General features: G+C 44.5%; 2 protein-coding genes across 2 annotated transcripts in view; one reads left to right on the top strand and one right to left on the bottom strand.

Annotated features, from left to right (window-relative positions):
- LOC134094196 (peroxisomal sarcosine oxidase-like) overlaps window positions 1-18879 on the bottom strand; it is a 284404-nt gene that overhangs the window by 243916 nt on the left and 21609 nt on the right. The window lies entirely within an intron of this gene.
- Window positions 6035-18877, top strand: dgke (diacylglycerol kinase, epsilon). The gene is made up of 11 exons (XM_062547588.1): window positions 6035-7096; window positions 7515-7674; window positions 8014-8133; window positions 8584-8727; window positions 9194-9351; window positions 9537-9585; window positions 9930-10043; window positions 10372-10443; window positions 11173-11300; window positions 12339-12450; window positions 16324-18877. The coding sequence occupies exons 1-11, from the start codon at window positions 6636-6638 to the stop codon at window positions 16564-16566; spliced, it is 1761 nt and encodes a 586-aa protein (XP_062403572.1). The 5' UTR covers window positions 6035-6635; the 3' UTR covers window positions 16567-18877.

The raw sequence follows: 18879 nt of genomic DNA, 5'->3' as shown, positions 1-18879 counted from the left end.
TGTATTTCAACTTCCTAATATTGTGTTTTTTTTCGCCAGGTAAAAACGTCAGTAAGATTTTGGAGTCGTGTTTTTTTATTTTGCATATGTGTTGAGCTTGATAGAAAATTGGATAATTGAAAACGTAGAAAATCGGAAAGGTTTGTTGTTTGATCCTCTAGGCTGCTGGGGAAGCCACCTCGCGCTATTCCCTGATCAGTGGCTGCGCGTAGAAAGCGCAGGCGACTCGTTGCGTTTCCGTGGGCTTTACACGGACGAATGTTTAGTATATCAGCTCATGTATGTACATTTTGGCTGGTAGTTGTAAAATGTAGTATGTGTGTGAGGGGGGGGGGGGGGGGGGGCGGTGTAGGCCTACCGCTGCATTAAACATAAAAGTCCCCAATTCTAAGTGACGTAGCTGGTCCCTACTTTGCGTCAAAAGAAATGCGTGATGCTGAACCTTGGGGGCTATTTAAGCCCTCCCTGCTCAATATGCTCCAGTATATGTGTGAGTCAAGCAATATTAAGTCAATTCATGATTGTCTCTCACTTGTCACTCTGCTCTGCTTGTGAAGCTAACCCCAGGAGGATTCCCCTCAGCAACATCATTAGTTCTGCATTACAATTGTCTTTACAACAGGCAGAGGGGCATGCCCACTGTAATTGCAGAATTAATGTTACTATTGATGTTGAGAAATATCCACATTTTGTATTGTTACTCTCAAGTGAACCCTCCCTGTCTTCATGGCCTTGTGCCCAGTTTAACTTCATCATTAAACTGTTGATGATCAAGCAGTTTTATGTACATGACAATCAATGTGAAATTTGCACCAACCCAGGACCTAGTGAATTAGAGGTTGATGTTTGAAATTACTTACAAGACTATGCACATAATATCTTCCATAATAATGTGTGTTAGAGCAAGGAAACAAAGCTGTGGAAAATTAAAGGGACTGTATACAACATTGTGTGCAACATTACTTGATGCTGTTTGCGAACAACCTGCGAACACCCAGAGTACCTCTGGACCTACTTCCACCTGCAGAAGTTGTGGCAGCACATGACATCCCTGAAGGCAGGTACCTGACCCAACCCATGGACATTGGGCCTGACCCCCTGTATGGGAGCGCAGACCTACAGGAGCTGTGGGACATTCGCTTTTCAACAGTTTATCCCAGCTTTGAAGACATCTTTTACAGCACAGTCATGTGGGACAATGTTTTTTTCACACCAGCCCTGCTTTCATACATTAACATTACAAACAGACTCAGTGGGAGTTACTTTTAATCTTTCCATGAACTATGTCACATCTGTTGAATTAGCTGGTGGTATTGATGTGGCCTGATCTAGTGTGTGTGTTGAGGAGGGGAGAGGGGGGGGGGTGAAACTTCAATGTTGGTGCGACAGCCTGTGGGCCTCTGAGCCTGTGGGCCTTTGGTGTTGGAGTTGGAGTTTGGGTGCCAACCCTTTAACTGAGTAATATCACCCAGCTACCTGACATAACCATGAGCTGCCTTAACCTTTTCCTTAGTTCTTCATTTAGGCCGGCGGATAGTTGGGTGGTAAGCATGCACCCTATTGCTAAGCCTTGGAAGTTTTTGCTGTCTTTCCCCTTATTTTCCATTACAACTATTGACTACCGACCTTTATACTGATCTGATTGATGCAGATGGTACATGATATAATGTAATGATGTATATTTAAGCTCAATAATAAAATAAATAAAATGTGAAGGCAGCTCCTGCCTCCGTTTTTCCATTGTGATGACCATAGCTCAAAAGCTTGACCACAGTCCCCCACAGCATCCACCGCCAGCTAATTCTCTTGCAACAGATGTGACATATTTCATGGAAAGTTTAAAGGTCATTCCTACTGAGTCTGTTTGTAATGTTACAGTAATGTATGAAAGCAGGGCTGGTGTGAAAAAAACATTGTCCCACATGACTGTGCTGTAAAAGATGTCTATAAAGCTGGGATAAACTGTTGAAAAGCAAATGTCCCACAGCTCCTGTAAGTCTGCACTCCCATACAGAGGGTCATGCCCAATGTCTGTGGGTTGGGTCAGGACCTGCCTTCAGGGATGTAATGTGCTGCCACAACTTCAGCAGGAGGAGATAGCTCCAGAGGTACTCTGGATGTTTGCAGGTTGTTAGCAAACAGCACATCAGGTAATGACAGATTTGGATCATCAGTAATAATCATGCAAAAGTCACACAGGTGACTGCAAAGCATGCAAGATTTGATTCAAAATGTGGCTGCAGAAGCCACTGTCACCAAATGCCAAAGCAGACGTACATAAAAACAAATGATGATTGTCTTTTGTGCGAGTCAACAATGTTTGGCACCTTATTAGTTTTGTTAAGAGGCGTGAGTGAGATTCTTATCAAACTGTCTATGCACAAACATTACACATGATGTTTGGCCCATTAAAAACACCTAGTCGACCTGTCCCTATTGTCTGTTGGTATTTATTTACATTTGCGATGACTTATTGTTGTATGTACTCTAACACACATTATTATGGAAGATATTATTTGTATATTCTTGTAAATAATCTCTAACATCAACCTCTAATAGGTCCCGTGTTGGTGCAAATATCACATTGATTGTCATGTAGGGCCTACACAAAACTGCTTGATCATAAACTGGGCCAGAAGACAGGGAGGGTTCACTTGAGTGTAACAATACAAAGTGTGGACATTTCTCAACATCAATAGTAACATTAATTCTGCAATTACAGTGGTCATGCCCCTCTGCCTGTTGTAAAGACAATTGCAATGCAGAATTAATGTTGCAACTGTTGCTGAGTCCATGCTATTGAATCCCCCTGGGGTCAGCTTGAGCTTCACAAGCAGAGCAGAGTGACAACATCAGCAGCCAGTGTAGCATACAGGATGAACGGCCTAAGTGAGAGACATGAATTAACTTAGTACTGCTTGACTCACACATATACTGGAGCATATTGAGCTCGGAGGGCTTAAACAGCCCCCAAGGTTCAGCATCACGCATTTCTTTTGACGCAAAGGGACCAGCTACGTCACTTAGAAGTGGGGGACCCCTCCCCCCCCCCACACACACACACATACTACATTTTACAACTACCAGCCAAAATGTATATACATGAGCTGATATACTAAACATTCGCCCGTGTAAAGCCATAGGAAACGCAACGAGTCGCCTGCGCTTTCTACGCGCAGCCATTGATCAGGGAATAGCGCGAGGTTGGCTTCCCCAGCAGCCTAGAGGCGCAAACAACAAACCTTTCCGATTTTCTATGTTTTCAATTTTCCAATTTTCTACCAAGCTCAACACATATGCAAAATACAAAACACGACTCCAAAATCTTACTGACGTTTTTACCTGGCGAAAAAAAACACAATATTAGGAAATTGAAAAACATTTTCCAATTTCTGATTTTTAAGTTTTGGAAAGAAAATTTAACTGATAAGCGTTACACGGACCAGGCGGGGTCCGTAACGCTTTGCAGTGCTTTGTTCTATTTGCAGAACTCACATGAGAAAATGAAAAATGGGTTCAAAACTTTCATTATCCATTTGTCATACTACTCAGCAAATGGACAATTGATGCTATTTTTAACTTTCGAGTGTGGTTTTTGAAACGGTAAATAATGAATTTTAAACAAAACTAAAGTTGAGTCCATTTTCCAATTTTCCATTCCTGCATCGCGTGGTTGGACTGAACCAAACGCGCCAAGGGATGTACGGGTCTCTGGCCAGTTAGGCCATAAATTAATCCCTCAATCCCTCACCTGCGCCATTCCCTGATCTGTGGCTCCGCGTTAGCCTGATTACCATCGACTTTCAAAGGCTCTGCGAGACTTTAGTCTGACCAACAGCCTGTGCTAACACGGTTTCTTGCCAGCGCTGGTTGACCCGCCTCCTTTAAGTGCCTCGGTTTGCTACTGGTAGATGTCAGAAAGCGGATTGCCGAGTTTAAACCAATAACAACACTCTTTCCGCTGCCTTGAACACGCCTCTACCCAGAGCCGTTGGAGCTGCTCAAAGTTGATTGGTTCTCGACCAAAGGGGGCAGTTCCGCAGATTTCGGGAACTCAGAAATCCTTCTCAATGAGCAGTTGACCAGACCAGCAGCAAAAGCCTGAAGGCGTTGCGTCACTGGGAGGGCGTGCCAGGCTAGCTCCGCGTAGAAAACGCAGGCGACTCGTTGCTTTTCCGTGGGCGTGTCCCTCCCAGTCTTCTATGGCCCTGTACCCGGTTTAACTTCATCATCACAGTTTTTTTTCAATCGCTAAGCGTTTACCCATATCAGATACTTTTTCTAAACTCATAACATAGACTCACGCCTACAAAACACAATTGGCCAAATGGATCATTTTCCTCTCAAATACATTCCATGTTGTTACAACACAATTTGATACATATACACTAACTCCTCATTTCTCTGCACACACTAACTTGTTACTTTACCAAAACACTGAAAACCTGACTCAAAATGAAAGAATGAAGAATGAAGCTTGTTTTCACTTCACAAGATACATGCAGTCATTTAGAGTGCACTAGGTGTCAAAATACTGGCTACTGTTGATATTACAAAAACTGCATAGACTTTTATGTTTCAGTTTTACAGGTATTTGCATGCAAAACATAGCCTAGAAATCTAGACGCCCCTAGCGGCAGCATGTGGGTCTGGCTCGTCAGGCTATGCAAGACATGCAATCCAGCATTTTTACACTACATTTCTTGGTTGGGAACTGTATGTCCACATGTAATGTCTTCACATTCAAAAGAATTCCAGTAAAAAGCAAGTCATCTCTTTTTTTTACTGTTCACTACAGGAGGTACAGTATAAATACAGTTTACAGTAGGCTATAGAACAGAAAACGTTTTATTGCTTGAACATAATATCCATGAAACACACAAGAGCATTCTGAACAAAAAGCAACAGCAAAAAGCCCAGATAAAAAGGGGGAATCCTAAAAAAGCACAAAATGACTGTCATCAACATTGCATCTGATATTTTTTTTTATTCTCACCAGCCTTTCTTACATGACATCCCTGAAGGCAGGCACCAGACCCAACCCACTGACATTGGGCATGACATGTATGGGAGTGCAGATTTACAGGAGCTGTGGGACATTTCCTCATCCACATTCCTCACCCACATTGTGGGACATTTCCTCATCCACATTGAACTTTTCAACAGTTCACCCCAGCTTTGAAGACATCTTTTACAGCATCATGTGGAACAATATTTTTTTCACACCAGCCCTGCTTTCATCCATTCACATTACAAACAGACTTAGTGGCCTTTAAACTTTCCATGAAATATGTCACATCTGTTGCAAGAGAATTAGCTAGTAGTGGTTGCTGTGGCCTGATCAAGTGAAGAATAAAAATATTTAAAGACATTTAAAAGCAAGCTCCATTACTTGCGCTTGAATTTCATGGACAGCTTCTTCCATTGTATTGACAAATGAATTTACAACACATTGACCCACACCTGCCATCTGTAACTGAGCCACAGCAGACCCACATAAATCAAAAGCTGAGTGTTTTGTAATAAAGTCACAGGAACAAAGTGGACTGTTGCTCATGAGCCTGTGAAATCCTCATCTTCATAACCAAATCAGCAGAATAGCCTTGGCTAGTCCACTGCCCAAGTAGGAAACATGCTCTCTTCAGGTTGAACACTGGTGACACATTTCACACAACCAGTATTTGATCTGCATGATGCAGAGCTCTAACCTTATAAATAGCCCAATGACAAATTCATGAGAATGGACAATGCTTTCACTGTCCAAGGAGCAAGCATCTGAAAGTGGCTAGGTGCCATAAGGCTTAGAATGGATGCGCAGCATATAAAATGCACATTTTCACACGAAGAGCGTTTGTGACTGCAGCAGCTGTAATAGCCTGAATCAACCCCATTCTCTGTTACATGTAGCATGAGATTACTCTGTTACATTGTGTCCAGGTTCTGATACATGTGGGGGCTGAGCTTCCAGATGACACAGATGAGCGTAAACAAAGTACGTCATCATTTCCGTTTCCGCCCAGTGGTTAGCATGTCAGAGAGGGAGCAAGTCGGTTAGCAATGGGGGACGCTTCTGCGCGGGTGTTTCATGTTTACAGACTGTCTTATAGTAATACTGTATTCTATATACTCTAGGGAAGCAGATGTTGTCGTCAAGTATTTCAGTGGTGCTCATGTTTTTGTCGGGATTTCGTCTGGGTTGACCAGAGGTGATGGTGAGAACAGCCCAGGATGACTAGCTAACGGAGATGAACTGTTAACGTTACCTTACCCATTATAGAGAAGCTGCATTAGCTAACACCATCAAACTTGGCAGTTTTCACTGTATTCAAACGGAACATACAGTGATTTTGGTCTAGACCTATGTTAGGCTATGTGCAGGGTTTCGCCCGTGTCTGCTGGTTGAAGCATCCGAATGCCTCATTAATCATTTGAATGCTTGATAAATGTCTAACGTTGAGGCTAGTGTTGCGTTTGTCATAATGACATAAGTACTTTTGTCACGCCAGTGCCGAACATTTTTCCAACAGTTCAAGAAAGCGACATGCTAACAGTGTTGTTTTTATACACCGGTTAATTCCAGTGTTTACATTATTGCAAGTGTTCAGTGTCGCGAACACTGCCCTCGTATAGCTCAGATGGAGGCAGAGGAGGAAAGTGTTGGCGGACAGGTTGACAGCGCGGGGGCGCGGGAGGAGTGGACCCTCCTCATCTGGACCTCACTGGCCGTGCTGGTGCCCGTGGCCATCACGCTGTGGTGTAGCGTCCAGCGCTCCAAACGGAAGGTGTACATGAAGGACTTCTCTCGCAAGAGCAAACATGGATGGCATTGCACGGATCTCTTCAACAAGCCCACCTACTGCTGCATCTGCTCGCAGCACATCCTCCAGGGAGCCTTCTGCGACGGCTGCGGGCTCTGCGCGGACGAGCAGTGCCTACGACGTGCCGACCGCACCACGCCGTGCAAAGAGATTATGGCCCCGGCTCAGTCGGACGGAACAGTGAGCCATCGTTGGGTGCGTGGAAACGTCCCCCTTTGCAGCTACTGTGCGGTCTGTAAACAGCAGTGCGGCACACAGCCGAAGCTGTGCGACTACAGGTACTCATCATGACTCCGTCCAGCGCTGCTATTCAATACAGTTTTTGCCCTTAAAGTGTGCATGCTACCATTCAGAATGACAAGGCCTGCTGTTAAGCGTATTAAAGCAGAACCACGAATTAATCTGCCATGAGTATTATTAAAAAGCTGTTCTGACAGGTTCCCTGACAGCACCGCAGAACATTAGAGAGATTTGATCCTACGGAGTGGAAGATGTTCTCTTCAGCAATTAGGATGATGGATTTGTGACTGACCTGTACTAGTCTGTGGGTCAATTCATGTTTTATCTGTAGAGTTCAGCTGACGATGTCCTTAACTTACCTTAACTTGTCCTTAACTGAAAATAAAATAGAAATGTTTCTCTCTCTCTCTCTCTCTCTCTCTCTCTCTCTCTCTCTGTGTGTGTGTGAACTGGAAGGTGTGTATGGTGCCAGACCATTGTGCATGACGACTGCAAGCCAAGTCTGGAGGACGGAGACCGCTGTGACCTCGGGGAGTTCCGCTGTCTCATCATCCCCCCTCACTACCTCTACCACGTCAACAAGCTGCGGCGCAGACTCCCGGAGGAGTACAGCAAGGTGTGTGTGTGTGTGTGTGTGTGTTTCTCCTCTTTTGGTGTGCTCTTCAGTGTGAGTGCTTGCAGGTGTTCTGTGGTATACACAGCAGTGCTTCTGCTCTGCAGTGGTCTGAATTGTGATTTACATACGGAGTAACCTTTGCACTAATTCTTCTTTGCGCGCGTGCCGTGTTTACGCTCGTGAAGCAGTTTCGAGTCTGCAGCTTCTGCACCCTCCACGAGTTATGCTCAGATAGCTTTTTTTGAATGAAAATAACGGAACAGAATTTCATTTCATCCTTTGTTTTTGTGTGTGTGTGTGTGTGTGTGTGTGTGTGTGTGTGTGTGTGTCCTTGTGCAGCTGGCGGTGGCCTGTGGCAGTGGCTGGACTCCAGTGCTGGTGCTGGCCAACACTCGCAGTGGCAACAACATGGGCGAGGCCCTGCTGGGAGAGTTCCGCACCCTGCTGAACCCTGTCCAGGTCTGCAACATCCCCCCCCCCCACACACACACACACTCACACTCACCCTCGCCTGCCTGTCTGTGTCTCTGCCTCAGTAACCTCGGCTCTGATAAGGGCATTGTAGTCTCCAGAGTACACAATGGCTGTTTGCATAAAGTTGTTTTCCTGTGTGGGTGTGAATGGCCATCTGGCTGATGGCAGGGTGCAGGATCCTTGTGATCTCGTTCCCTCTGCGCTCACGTTAGATGTGATCTGTGTCGCCCCGGACTCTCTACTACTCCACTATACGCACTCTCAAACACTTTCATCATCTCATCTCTTTCTTTAGACTCCACACCACAAAACACACACACACACACACACACACACACTTCTATTTCACACCGATAGCCATGGTGTCTGTGTCATAGTCTGCGTAGAGTGATGTGTGATGATGTGCGGTCTCGCTGTCCTCTCGTCCTGCTGCAGGTGTTTGACCTGTCCGAGCTGCCCCCCTCCAAAGCGCTGCAGCTGTGCACGCTGCTCCCCCCCGGCCGCGCCCGCGTGCTGGTGTGCGGGGGAGACGGCACGGTGGGCTGGGTGCTGGACGCCATCGACACCATGAAGCTCAAGGTGAGCCCGCCGCACGCACCACGGGGATATCCTGCATTAGACAGGCAGCTCTCCGGTTTGGTTTGTTTTGTTTTGTTTCGTTTTTGTATCTTGTGCACTGGGATAAGGAAGGACACTCGGAGCTCCTTCAACCGTTCTTTTTTTTTTTTGTAAAATCATGATATGAATACAAATAATTAAAGTTGTCCGAAGAAGACGGGGGGCAAGAAAGAAAAGAAAGATAGGCAGCTCTCTGCAGACATGGCCTTCATGTTGGGTCGCTGTATGGGGTTACATTTGTTTCAGTAATATTGGTACATTTATTCAACCTCATACGGCTGAATGTACTGTAGTGTCTATGAGCTGTGACTGAGATGATTTTGAGGCACCAAAGCTAGTATGCAAGACGATCCTTCTGAGAATGTCTTGTGATTCCATTTGTTCGGTTTAACGCTCCCTTTCTTAATCAGCCATTTTTGATGTGCAGGGTCAAGACCAGTTCATCCCCAGGGTGACGGTGCTTCCCCTGGGCACAGGAAATGACCTGTCCAACTCGCTGGGCTGGGGGGCGGGGTACGCGGGCGAGATCCCCGTGGAGCAGGTGCTCAGGAACATTCTGGACGCTGAGGTGGTGAAGATGGACAGGTACAGCCAAGCACCTTTGACACCGTGGTCACCGTAGTGACTCCGAGTCGGTGACGAGTTATGTCCACTTGATGACACTAGTGGGATTTCCTCAACTGTGTGGATTGAGGAAATTTGTTTGAACTTTGTGTTTTTTTACATATAACTAACTGTGACTGTTGCTTTGTCTGTCGCCGCCTTTGCAGATGGAAAGTTCAAGTTGCCTCAAAAGGCCACTTCCTTAGGAAACCAAAGGTTAGTGTTGCACAGACAGTAGCGCAAGCACACGCTATTCACAGAGACCTTTAGTAGCACTCTGGTCCTCATTCTGTCCAAATGAGGGGGAGTGTTGACTGGCTTTTCACCTCCTTCTTTCAAAAGCAACAACAAGACAGTGTGGCTGATATGTTTGTAGTGCTGCTGGCTCTAATAAAATGTGAATTTCGTGTGTGTTATGGTCCAGGCTTCCAGGCGTTTTCATGTTGGTTTTTGCACTCTCAAGTAGGCATGAATACAGGTTCACCAGTTCAGCAGGCATCTGTTGAGAGGGAGTCTGCTGATCCCAGTCCTCTGTGTGTGTGTGTGTGTGGCTTCCTCAGGTGCTGTCCATGAATAACTATTTCTCCGTGGGCCCAGATGCCCTGATGGCGCTCAACTTCCACACCCACCGGGAGAAAACGCCCTCCTTCTTCTCCAGCCGCATCATCAACAAGGTCAGACACACACACACACACACACACACACACACACACACACACACACACACACACCAGCTGACGTCGCAGTGACCCAAAGCCCAAAGGGGGATTAATGAAGCAGTGATGCAAGGGAGCTGAACTGAGTTGATATCTTTGAATATATGCAGTTTATTCATATTGTTTTATGAATTCAAAATCACCTAATGTTGCCTGGTTTAAGTTTTCCATGATCAATTTTCTTCAGAAAACATGTTAACCCTGAGGGTCTGTAGTCTTGTCACTATTTACCATAAATACCTCATCTGTGTATTGTTTGAACACAAACAGTGGTCCTTTGTTACAGGCTGTGTATTTCCTGTATGGCACCAAAGATTGCTTAGTGCAAGAATGCAAAGACCTGGATAAGAGGATCGAGGTAGGATTGTGTTTTGATCTCTTTATGTTTGATCTCATTGTATACGGCCCTTTCAGAAATGCCTAATGTTATGTCTTTACCAATGGGACTATTCTATAGTTATTTTGGAAGTGATATGTCAAGTCAATTAACTACTGTATGAAGAGGTTGTGTTCAGGGCATAAGACCAATGCAACATTATATTAGCTATGTTACATCACACATGAGGAGGTTGTAGTCAGGGCATTAGCCGTGTTATATCACATATGAGGAGGTTGTGGTCAGGGCATTAGCTGCTACCACAGTGCATTCATTAATTTCCAGTGAATTTCCCTCACGGGATCAAAAAAGTATATATTCTATTCATTAAGACCATAAACACTATCATGACAGTACCCTGATGGCCTGAAAGTGAAGGCCAGTTTATAGTCCAGATGACCATAAATCTCACAACAAAAACAAATTGCATTACATGTCGCCGCAGAGTAAACAAACACGCACTGTGAAAGTAAACAGACACACACTGTGACCACGGTTACACACTATAGAAGTAGAACTGCAGTAGAACATTTGAGTGGATATCCAGTCAGAGCATGTTACTGTGCCTGCGCCATATCAAACGCTTTGATGCACACAATGAGCTCCGCAACAGACAGAAATTGTGTCGCTTTTATGTTACATTTTGTAGAGCGGCACTTGCCGTCTGCACTATAAATTGACTTTAAGACGGCTCTGCCCTTCACTCCACAGCTGGAGCTGGACGGCGAGAAGGTGGCACTGCCCAGCCTAGAGGGCATCATCGTGTGCAACATCGGCTATTGGGGCGGCGGCTGCAGACTGTGGGAAGGGATGGGGGACGAGCCCTGCCCCCCCACACGGTGAGGAGAGGAGAGCAGAGGAGAGCACACTGGACATGGCCATGGGGCTGCTGTTTTACTGTGGCCAGGGCTTTCCTGTGTTGAGCACAGGTCTGAACTGGTCATAGTGCATATCAGGGGTATACTGTACGTGCTAATCTAAGTGGCTCGTAGTAGCTTGTATCCAAGGCCATCGATATATCAAAGTTGCGGCAGCCGTTGACTTCCATGTTAAAGCCAGATTAGAGCGGTCACATGGTTAGTAGGTAGCCTCAGTAGTTCCCTTGGTCCCTGGTTTACTACGGGATTGACAGCAGCGATCGCATTAATATTTACGGTAAATACTCAATGAAAATTACTATAAACTGCATTTCCACATACATATTACTCAATGAAAATGCATTATTAAGCACACGACCATAACTCATGTAGAAAAGTCTTATTATAACACCTGAGATATTCATTCATTCTCTATGGAATAGTTCCTTTCAACGACCATGACATACCAGATGTGCCGCCATTGTTTGTACACGGGAGTCAATGGTAGTGTCGCAACTTTGATATATCGATGGCTTTGCTTGTATCTAGTAACCTGCTAAGTGGGGACTCTGGGTGCTTTGGTGATTCGTTACCCTTTCCCTTGTTTACCATGAAAACAGCTCTAAAGTGTGGGTGGGATGGGGACTTGCTGTGGTGCCCTGAGCTCTGACCGGTTTCTTTCCCAAATCCAGTCCCCATCTCTCTCTCCCAGCCATCTCTAGTCGTCTCTTCACTGTCTGATCTGATAAAGGCCCCCCAAAAATATTTGTACCTTTTCTGTAGTGGTTTCCACAATCTGTTTCCAGTGACTGCATTTGTTAATTGGTTGTTTTGGACGTTTATCCTATTACGGAAAGCTGCATTATACTACTTCATGCATCATCCCCATTGATATTGAACCTGAATCAAATCAAATTTAGTTTAATCACATCACAACGTTGTGAATCAAATCAAATGGAGCCGTCTGTGGCGTTGCCAGCCCTAATGTCTGCGTGTGCTGCTCTTGTTGTCTGCCCACAGGCTGGATGACGGTTTGCTGGAGGTGGTGGGAGTCTATGGCTCTTTCCACTGTGCACAGATCCAGGTCAAGCTGGCTAACCCAGTGAGGTTGGGCCAGGCCCACACAGTGCGGGTGAGATGTCCTTAATCTTCCTCCATAACTTTAAAGATGCGCCCAGAGTGTAGCACTGTAGCTGCGTGGTTGCCGCAACTCGAGCTGGGTAGTAATTTTTTTTTAAATAGTGAAAAATTGTCCAAGTTATCCTTTAAGGGCCATTTACACCAAGAGCGATAATGATAAAAAAGAATCGTTCTAGCTAATATGCATGATAGCATCTACATACAAGCTTTAAAGGGATAGTTTGGGTTTTAAGACACGAAGTTATATGGGTTCCCTGTCAGCAACGTTGTGCATCAGCACTGACTTACCCCCCGACAGCGTCCTGTGAGCCGAGATCCAGCCGGTTTTTGATCGTTTTTGATGCTGAAGAAAGTAGTCCGGCAAGTTTCTGGGGTCACGAAAGTACAACAGAGTGATATATTTGCACCACAAAAACGTTGTCCAGCTGTCAGTAGCGCGCAGTGATAGGAATCGCGAAAAATAAGTAAGTGATAACGAGGTTAGAATTTTTCCTGGACAACGTTTTTGTGGTGCAAATATATCACTCTTTTGAACGCATATGGTTTTGAGAAGAAAAACTCTTCACTTTCGTGACCCCAGAAACTTGCCGGACTACTTTCTTCAGCATCAAAAACCGGCTGGATCTCGGCTCACAGGACGCTGTTGCGGGGTAAGTCAGTGCTGATGCACAACGTTGCTGACAGGGAACCCATATAACTTCGTGTCTTAAAATCCGAACTATCCCTTTAACAATAACGACACAAAAAATTATATTGGGGATCATTTGCAGAGAAATTTAGACAATGATAAAAACTAACATCCAGAATCTATGAAATTTAAGACATCACATTCATTGACACCAGGAGAGATTTTCCTTATCGTTGGTCATTGTCGATACTTTCATCATGTTTGTATAGTTATCGACTCTGGTGTTAATGGCTGTTGACTGCTCACTTCGGTCCTTGTCCAATGTCAATTCAACTCCTTCCTTAAAACTGTCCCAAAAGACCACTTTGAACATGATGATGGGGTTTGCCGAATGGGTATTTTTTCAGACCTTACCTTGAGGAGTATTGAATGTTTTACATCCTATAGTATCTTCTTCAGTTTCTGAACAAGCCTTATGTTACACATCAAGTAGTCTGTAGTTGTCTTTACTGACCTCAGGACAGCATTGCATGTAAAATGACCAATGCTAAAGTAATATTGGACCAGGACTGAGATCAACTGAGGAGAAGGCCAGTGTTGTGCATGAACGAGTTCAAAAGAACGTGTTCATTGAACACGCTCATTTTTCTGTGAACGCTGAACTGAACGCAACACATTTGTAAATAATGAATTTGAACGTGAATTCGCTCAGATTTTGGGAAATGAACGACGAACGTCACTGTTGATGTCCAATTAAACGTTACAGAATTTATTTTGTCCTGAGAAGTCGAGTGACACTATCTGCTGGCAATTCAGAAACAGTATGTCGTTGTCACACTCACTGCCCACGGGCGCCACTCCTAAACTACAGCTTTGCACTACCTTACTACATTACCCATGATCACGTTACGCATGTACACAGAACCGCTGCTAGGCCTATATGAATGCAATCGCGGAAAGATTCTGCACTTGTCAGTGATGATAGAGGGATGCATAACGTGTTCAAAGAGCCCTACAGGATGTCACTGATCCATCTGGTAAGGTAATGCAGCAAGGCAGCCTCCTCCATACCCCCGGTGTAAAAACTACACTCTTCTGCCGTCAGGCATGCACAGCTGACGCATTTATTATTAATTATTAAGAAATGCGCGGCCGCATTTATTAGGCGTCGGTATCTGCCATAGACCTAAAAGAAATGTATCTGCCCAGCGAAATAAAGCCCAATTTACGGACATTCTCAATTAGATGAGAACAACAGGTGGCTGTAGCCTATATTCCGTCAGAAACAGATTTTCATTCAAATGAACTGAATTTGAACTAGTTCAAAATTAAAAATGGTGAACTATGAACGTGAACAGTTCACTTTGCACGTGTGTGAACTGAACTTTGAACTAGTTACTGAAGAGTGTGAACGTGCACAACACTGGAGAAGGCTCAGTTTTAGGTCAAAGTTGAAGTCCGTCTGTAAATTGTGTCGAAGGACATCATATGTGCAAGACAAAAGGGATAGAAGAGGACCTACAGTAGTTAACATAGTGATTGAAGTGCTTTCTTATGTCATGTTCATCTGCTTGTGCCATGAGCTTAATTTTTTAGAAACGTTCCACATATCAGCTCTTTAACCCTCATGTTGTCCTCAAATCTTACCGACGTTCGTTATCCTTGGGGTCAATTTGACCCCAGCTAACAAAACTCTCAAAAAATGATTGAAATGATTTTTTTTACACAGTTTTTTTTGTGGTAGGTACTTAACTAGAGTGTAATAACCACCATCAAAAGCCCTACAAAACAATCCCACCCCCCCACACCCCTTTATGAACCATGGAACCCTGGCTGGCAATATGGCCAATCCAGTGTCAACAGCCCAAAGGCTGAGTTTTTGGACTTTTTCAGACCTGCCAAAATAACTTACATGTAATATGTACTTGTTTATGTAATAATGATAATAAGTACATGTTCTCATACTATTACAATAATAATATTCATATTGTGTCAAATATTCATTTACCTCATGTTTCATAAAAATGGGGTCAAATTGACCCCAAGAACACCAACGTAACTATTTTTTTTACAGGACATTGGAAACATATTTTTGTGCAAATTTCATGTTTACTCTGTTGTACCCTTCAAATGAGGAAAAGTCATGAAACTTGAAGCAAAACAAAAAAAGTGAACCATATATTTTATGATGTTAAACATGGCTTGGGGTCAAATTGACCCCAAGGACAACATGAGGGTTAACCCAGTAATGGTTGTCATCTGACACATTGTGTTTCTTTGACAACACATTGTGTTTCTTTTAACAATAAAATGCCAACCCCCCCACGAGGCCACATTTCCACAGATCCTTGAAATTTGATACAGAAATACCTACTAATAACCGCTAAATTAGTATTATATACTAACATACTAATATGCAACATGCAACACTGAGTGCTTTGTTTACAGTGTGTTGTTCATTGCTAACATTCCTGCGTTTGGTTCCACCGAGACCTTAATTTAAACCATCTGAGTTTCAAGGGTTCACTTGGAAGTCTGTGCGTCCTTTAGTTGAGTTGTTGGATGCAGGGAGAGCTTACCCTTTTTCCTGTTTGACAGAGGATTTGCCACCCTAACCCATCACCCCTTGGCCGTAAGATTTGAATGCTCTTAACTTTGGCTCAATCTTCAGCATGATCTGTTTTATAATGGGGCCTGGAACACGGGAGGGTTCCATTTAATAGGGTTCTCTTAAGTAGGGTTCAAACCGGAGATTCGCAACGAGATGAGCTGCGACATTCTAAAACCTCTAAAACCGCAACTGCGACTAGACATGGTGAAGGCTTTGCGATGGCTTGCAACGACGTGCAACATTTAATTCACACCTTGTGCAACAACTCCTTCTGCAACAGTTTCATCTCGTCGCGGATCTTTGGTGTGAATTGGGTCTTACGGTGATAATACACAAGGCAACATTTTGAGCAATGTTCCTGACTGTTGTTATTGGGGCACACTCCCATTGATATTGGCCAACAGATGTTTTTCGTGAGACCTTAAAACAACAATTGGCAAATTGTCTGAACACATGGAACCAGTTGTGTGGTTTCCCAGCCAACGTTGCCCAGAAAGTTGCCCGATGTATCATCATTGAGAGAGGGAGTGAGATAGAGAGAGAGGATGAGTATGAGTGAGTGTAAGGGGGGAAACTAGTGTCTCTCCAGTGTGTGTGAACTGACCTGTGGTGTGGTCCCACTGCAGCTGGTGCTGAAGAGCTCGCGGATGCCCATGCAGGTGGACGGCGAGCCGTGGGCGCAGGGCCCGTGCACCGTCACCATCACGCACAAGACGCAGGCGCTCATGCTCTACCACAGCGCCGAGCAGACCGACGACGACGACGACGACGACTCCAGCGCCTCGGACGGCGAGGGGGGGCCGCCGGCACCCCACACCCGCGCCCGCGCGTCCGAAGACAAGACGTCTGGAGACGAGGTGTTCGTGTGACGGCCCTCTGATGTCCTCCATCTCTCCTGTCTGTGCACAGCACACCTGCCCCTGCCCCCGCCCCTGCTCCTGCCCCCCTCGGCCTCGCTTGCAGCCCATCCAGACAAGGCCACAGGCTGCATGTAAGTTGTGCAGCATAGATGTAGTCCATCTTTGTCCTCTGTTCTATATGCAGCTGAGGTGGCTTACGAAGACGAAAACTACAAATCCCAGTGCCATTAAATAGGAGGTCCGGCTCAGGACCAGCTCTACTGATCCCTCATCCAGCCTGTGCTCTGGAGTTCCTCACGGCCATGAATAAAGAGTGATGCGCCGTCCCTGGTGGACGGTGGATAGGAGAGCGAGAGAATTGTACGGCGACCGAAGTCGCTAACCGAATGTTTGCATCGCTGCCTTGTGTCATAGGTGCGTAGTCTGCCTCAGAAAGTGCTGTACGTGAGAAACATTAGGTTGTGTTTTTATTTTGAGAGTCTTACAACTTCATATCCTTTATTTGTGCTTGAATCCCTGCTGACCATGTTCCTTCAAATATCTTTTAGTTTACACTCGTGTTCCTCAGAATATGTATTATTAGTTTGTTGTCAAGAGCTGCACTGGATGTCCTATATGTACACACTGTTTTTCTTTCTACTTCTCTTCATTTGTGTGCGTTGGGGCAATAGGTTTGTCCAACATTCCTAAAGCATTATACCCTCATTAGCCCTGTGATGCTAAACATGTAGAGCATGTCCCAGTAGGCTGTAGCCCGTCGTGGCTTAGAGACTAGGATTGCAAACGTGTCAACCCATCGTGCTGTTTACTCAGTCCCACATTAGATGTGTTCTATCTCGTTTACACTTCCTTAGATGTAGAGAACGCACTGAACTGCACTTAGTCTATGGATCTGCAGATAATAGTTTACATTCACCCTCCTCTACCATAGATATGGTATTGTTACAGAAAGTGATGTTATATCAACCATTTTAATTATTGCTGTTTTGTGTTGCATTGTTTTGAATATCAGCCATCTATTTCCTTTATGGTCCACAGGGTGGTAGTCTTGGGTTATTTTCCAATGTCATGTGATACAGAGTTCAGAGAGATCTTTGGACCTAGCGAATGACTTTCATCTTTTGAAATGAGTTCTGCATTTTGTAAACATCATCCAAGTTTAAACACTGAAAGGACCATCATTTCTGACAGAGCTCTGTTCAAGCATGTGGTATGTCTTAGGAAATATGTATCATGACTGTCATCACTAAGATGTGGTGTGTTGTTTCTAGAATTTCTGAGTTTAATGGCAGCAGTTTGTCTTAAACGCTCAGTTAGATAACAGGCTTGGCATGAGCTTTGACCAAATCTACTGATGGGGCGAGGTGCAATCATATCACATTTGATTCTAAATCACACACATTAGCACATTTGTTTGTCGTAATGTTGTGTTTACTTGTTACTTGTGTTACTCATGAATTGAACTTGGGTAGCAGTAAGCAGTATGTCTTAAAAGACCTTGTGAAATGTTCACGTTCTCTTACAAACGAGCTGACGATGCCATTGTCCCGCTCCTTTTCTCCCAAGTGTTGGTTGAAGCCATATGCATGTGCCGCTCTGCTGTGTTGAATTGTAAAATGTCGTCTCGCTGCTTGTAGGCACAAGGCTTTCGCTTGTGCCAGCCCTCTGTTTACGACTACTCTGAATGTGGCAGGAACAGACCACGTGCTTGTGATGTGCATCTTTATACACACACGCTCGCGCGGGCACCGCTATTTGAGAAAAAAATTCATTCGAATGTGGCCAAAACATTGAATTGCAAGTGCTGGTCTTTTAACCAGATGAATGCCAGTTCACCGAAATGTCATGTTTACCGTTTGATCAGTGGCTTGTCTGGTTTGTGTTGTCTGGGGTCAATATTCACACGGTTCTGAACATCAAGATGGAACAAGAACAGCAGACAGGTTTCAATTACACCTTTTGTAGTGTACTCAAGCAAGAAGTGTTTAGTAATGCATTACTTTGGGTGAAGCAATCTGATAGTTACAAGATAAAACAGCATTGCCATACTTAAGCTACTGTAGACAGTTTCTCAATTCTAGGCCTTGTGCAATATGGCTGCTAAGCTCAAACGGAATCTACTAAATTAAAGTCATCCCTCAAATCGTGTGGTAAAAGTACCATTCCAAACCAAGACAGGTGTAGGTCACTGTATTTAACAAAGTATGGATTTGACATGTATGATGGTTTCAACAGTGTAAATGATATATTTGGTAAGTTTAAGATGAATGTAAGAATTGATGTACGTTTTGGAAAGTTAATAAATATTTTCATAAATATGCA

This window comes from Sardina pilchardus, chromosome 1 (assembly GCF_963854185.1).
Source record: "Sardina pilchardus chromosome 1, fSarPil1.1, whole genome shotgun sequence".
NCBI classification, from domain to species: Eukaryota; Metazoa; Chordata; class Actinopteri; order Clupeiformes; family Clupeidae; genus Sardina; species Sardina pilchardus.
The sequence above is the reverse complement of the archived record's forward strand: the minus strand, read 5'-3'. Positions and strand labels throughout refer to the sequence as shown.

Bases quoted from the DNA above. Each gene is read 5' to 3' on its own strand.
- dgke (XM_062547588.1), top strand. From the start codon at position 6,636: ATGGAGGCAGAGGAGGAAAGTGTTGGCGGACAGGTTGACAGCGCGGGG. The intron at 7,675-8,013 runs GTGTGTGTGTGT...GTCCTTGTGCAG, and splicing joins TCCCGGAGGAGTACAGCAAG to CTGGCGGTGGCCTGTGGCAG. The intron at 12,451-16,323 runs GTGAGATGTCCT...GTCCCACTGCAG, and splicing joins GCCAGGCCCACACAGTGCGG to CTGGTGCTGAAGAGCTCGCG.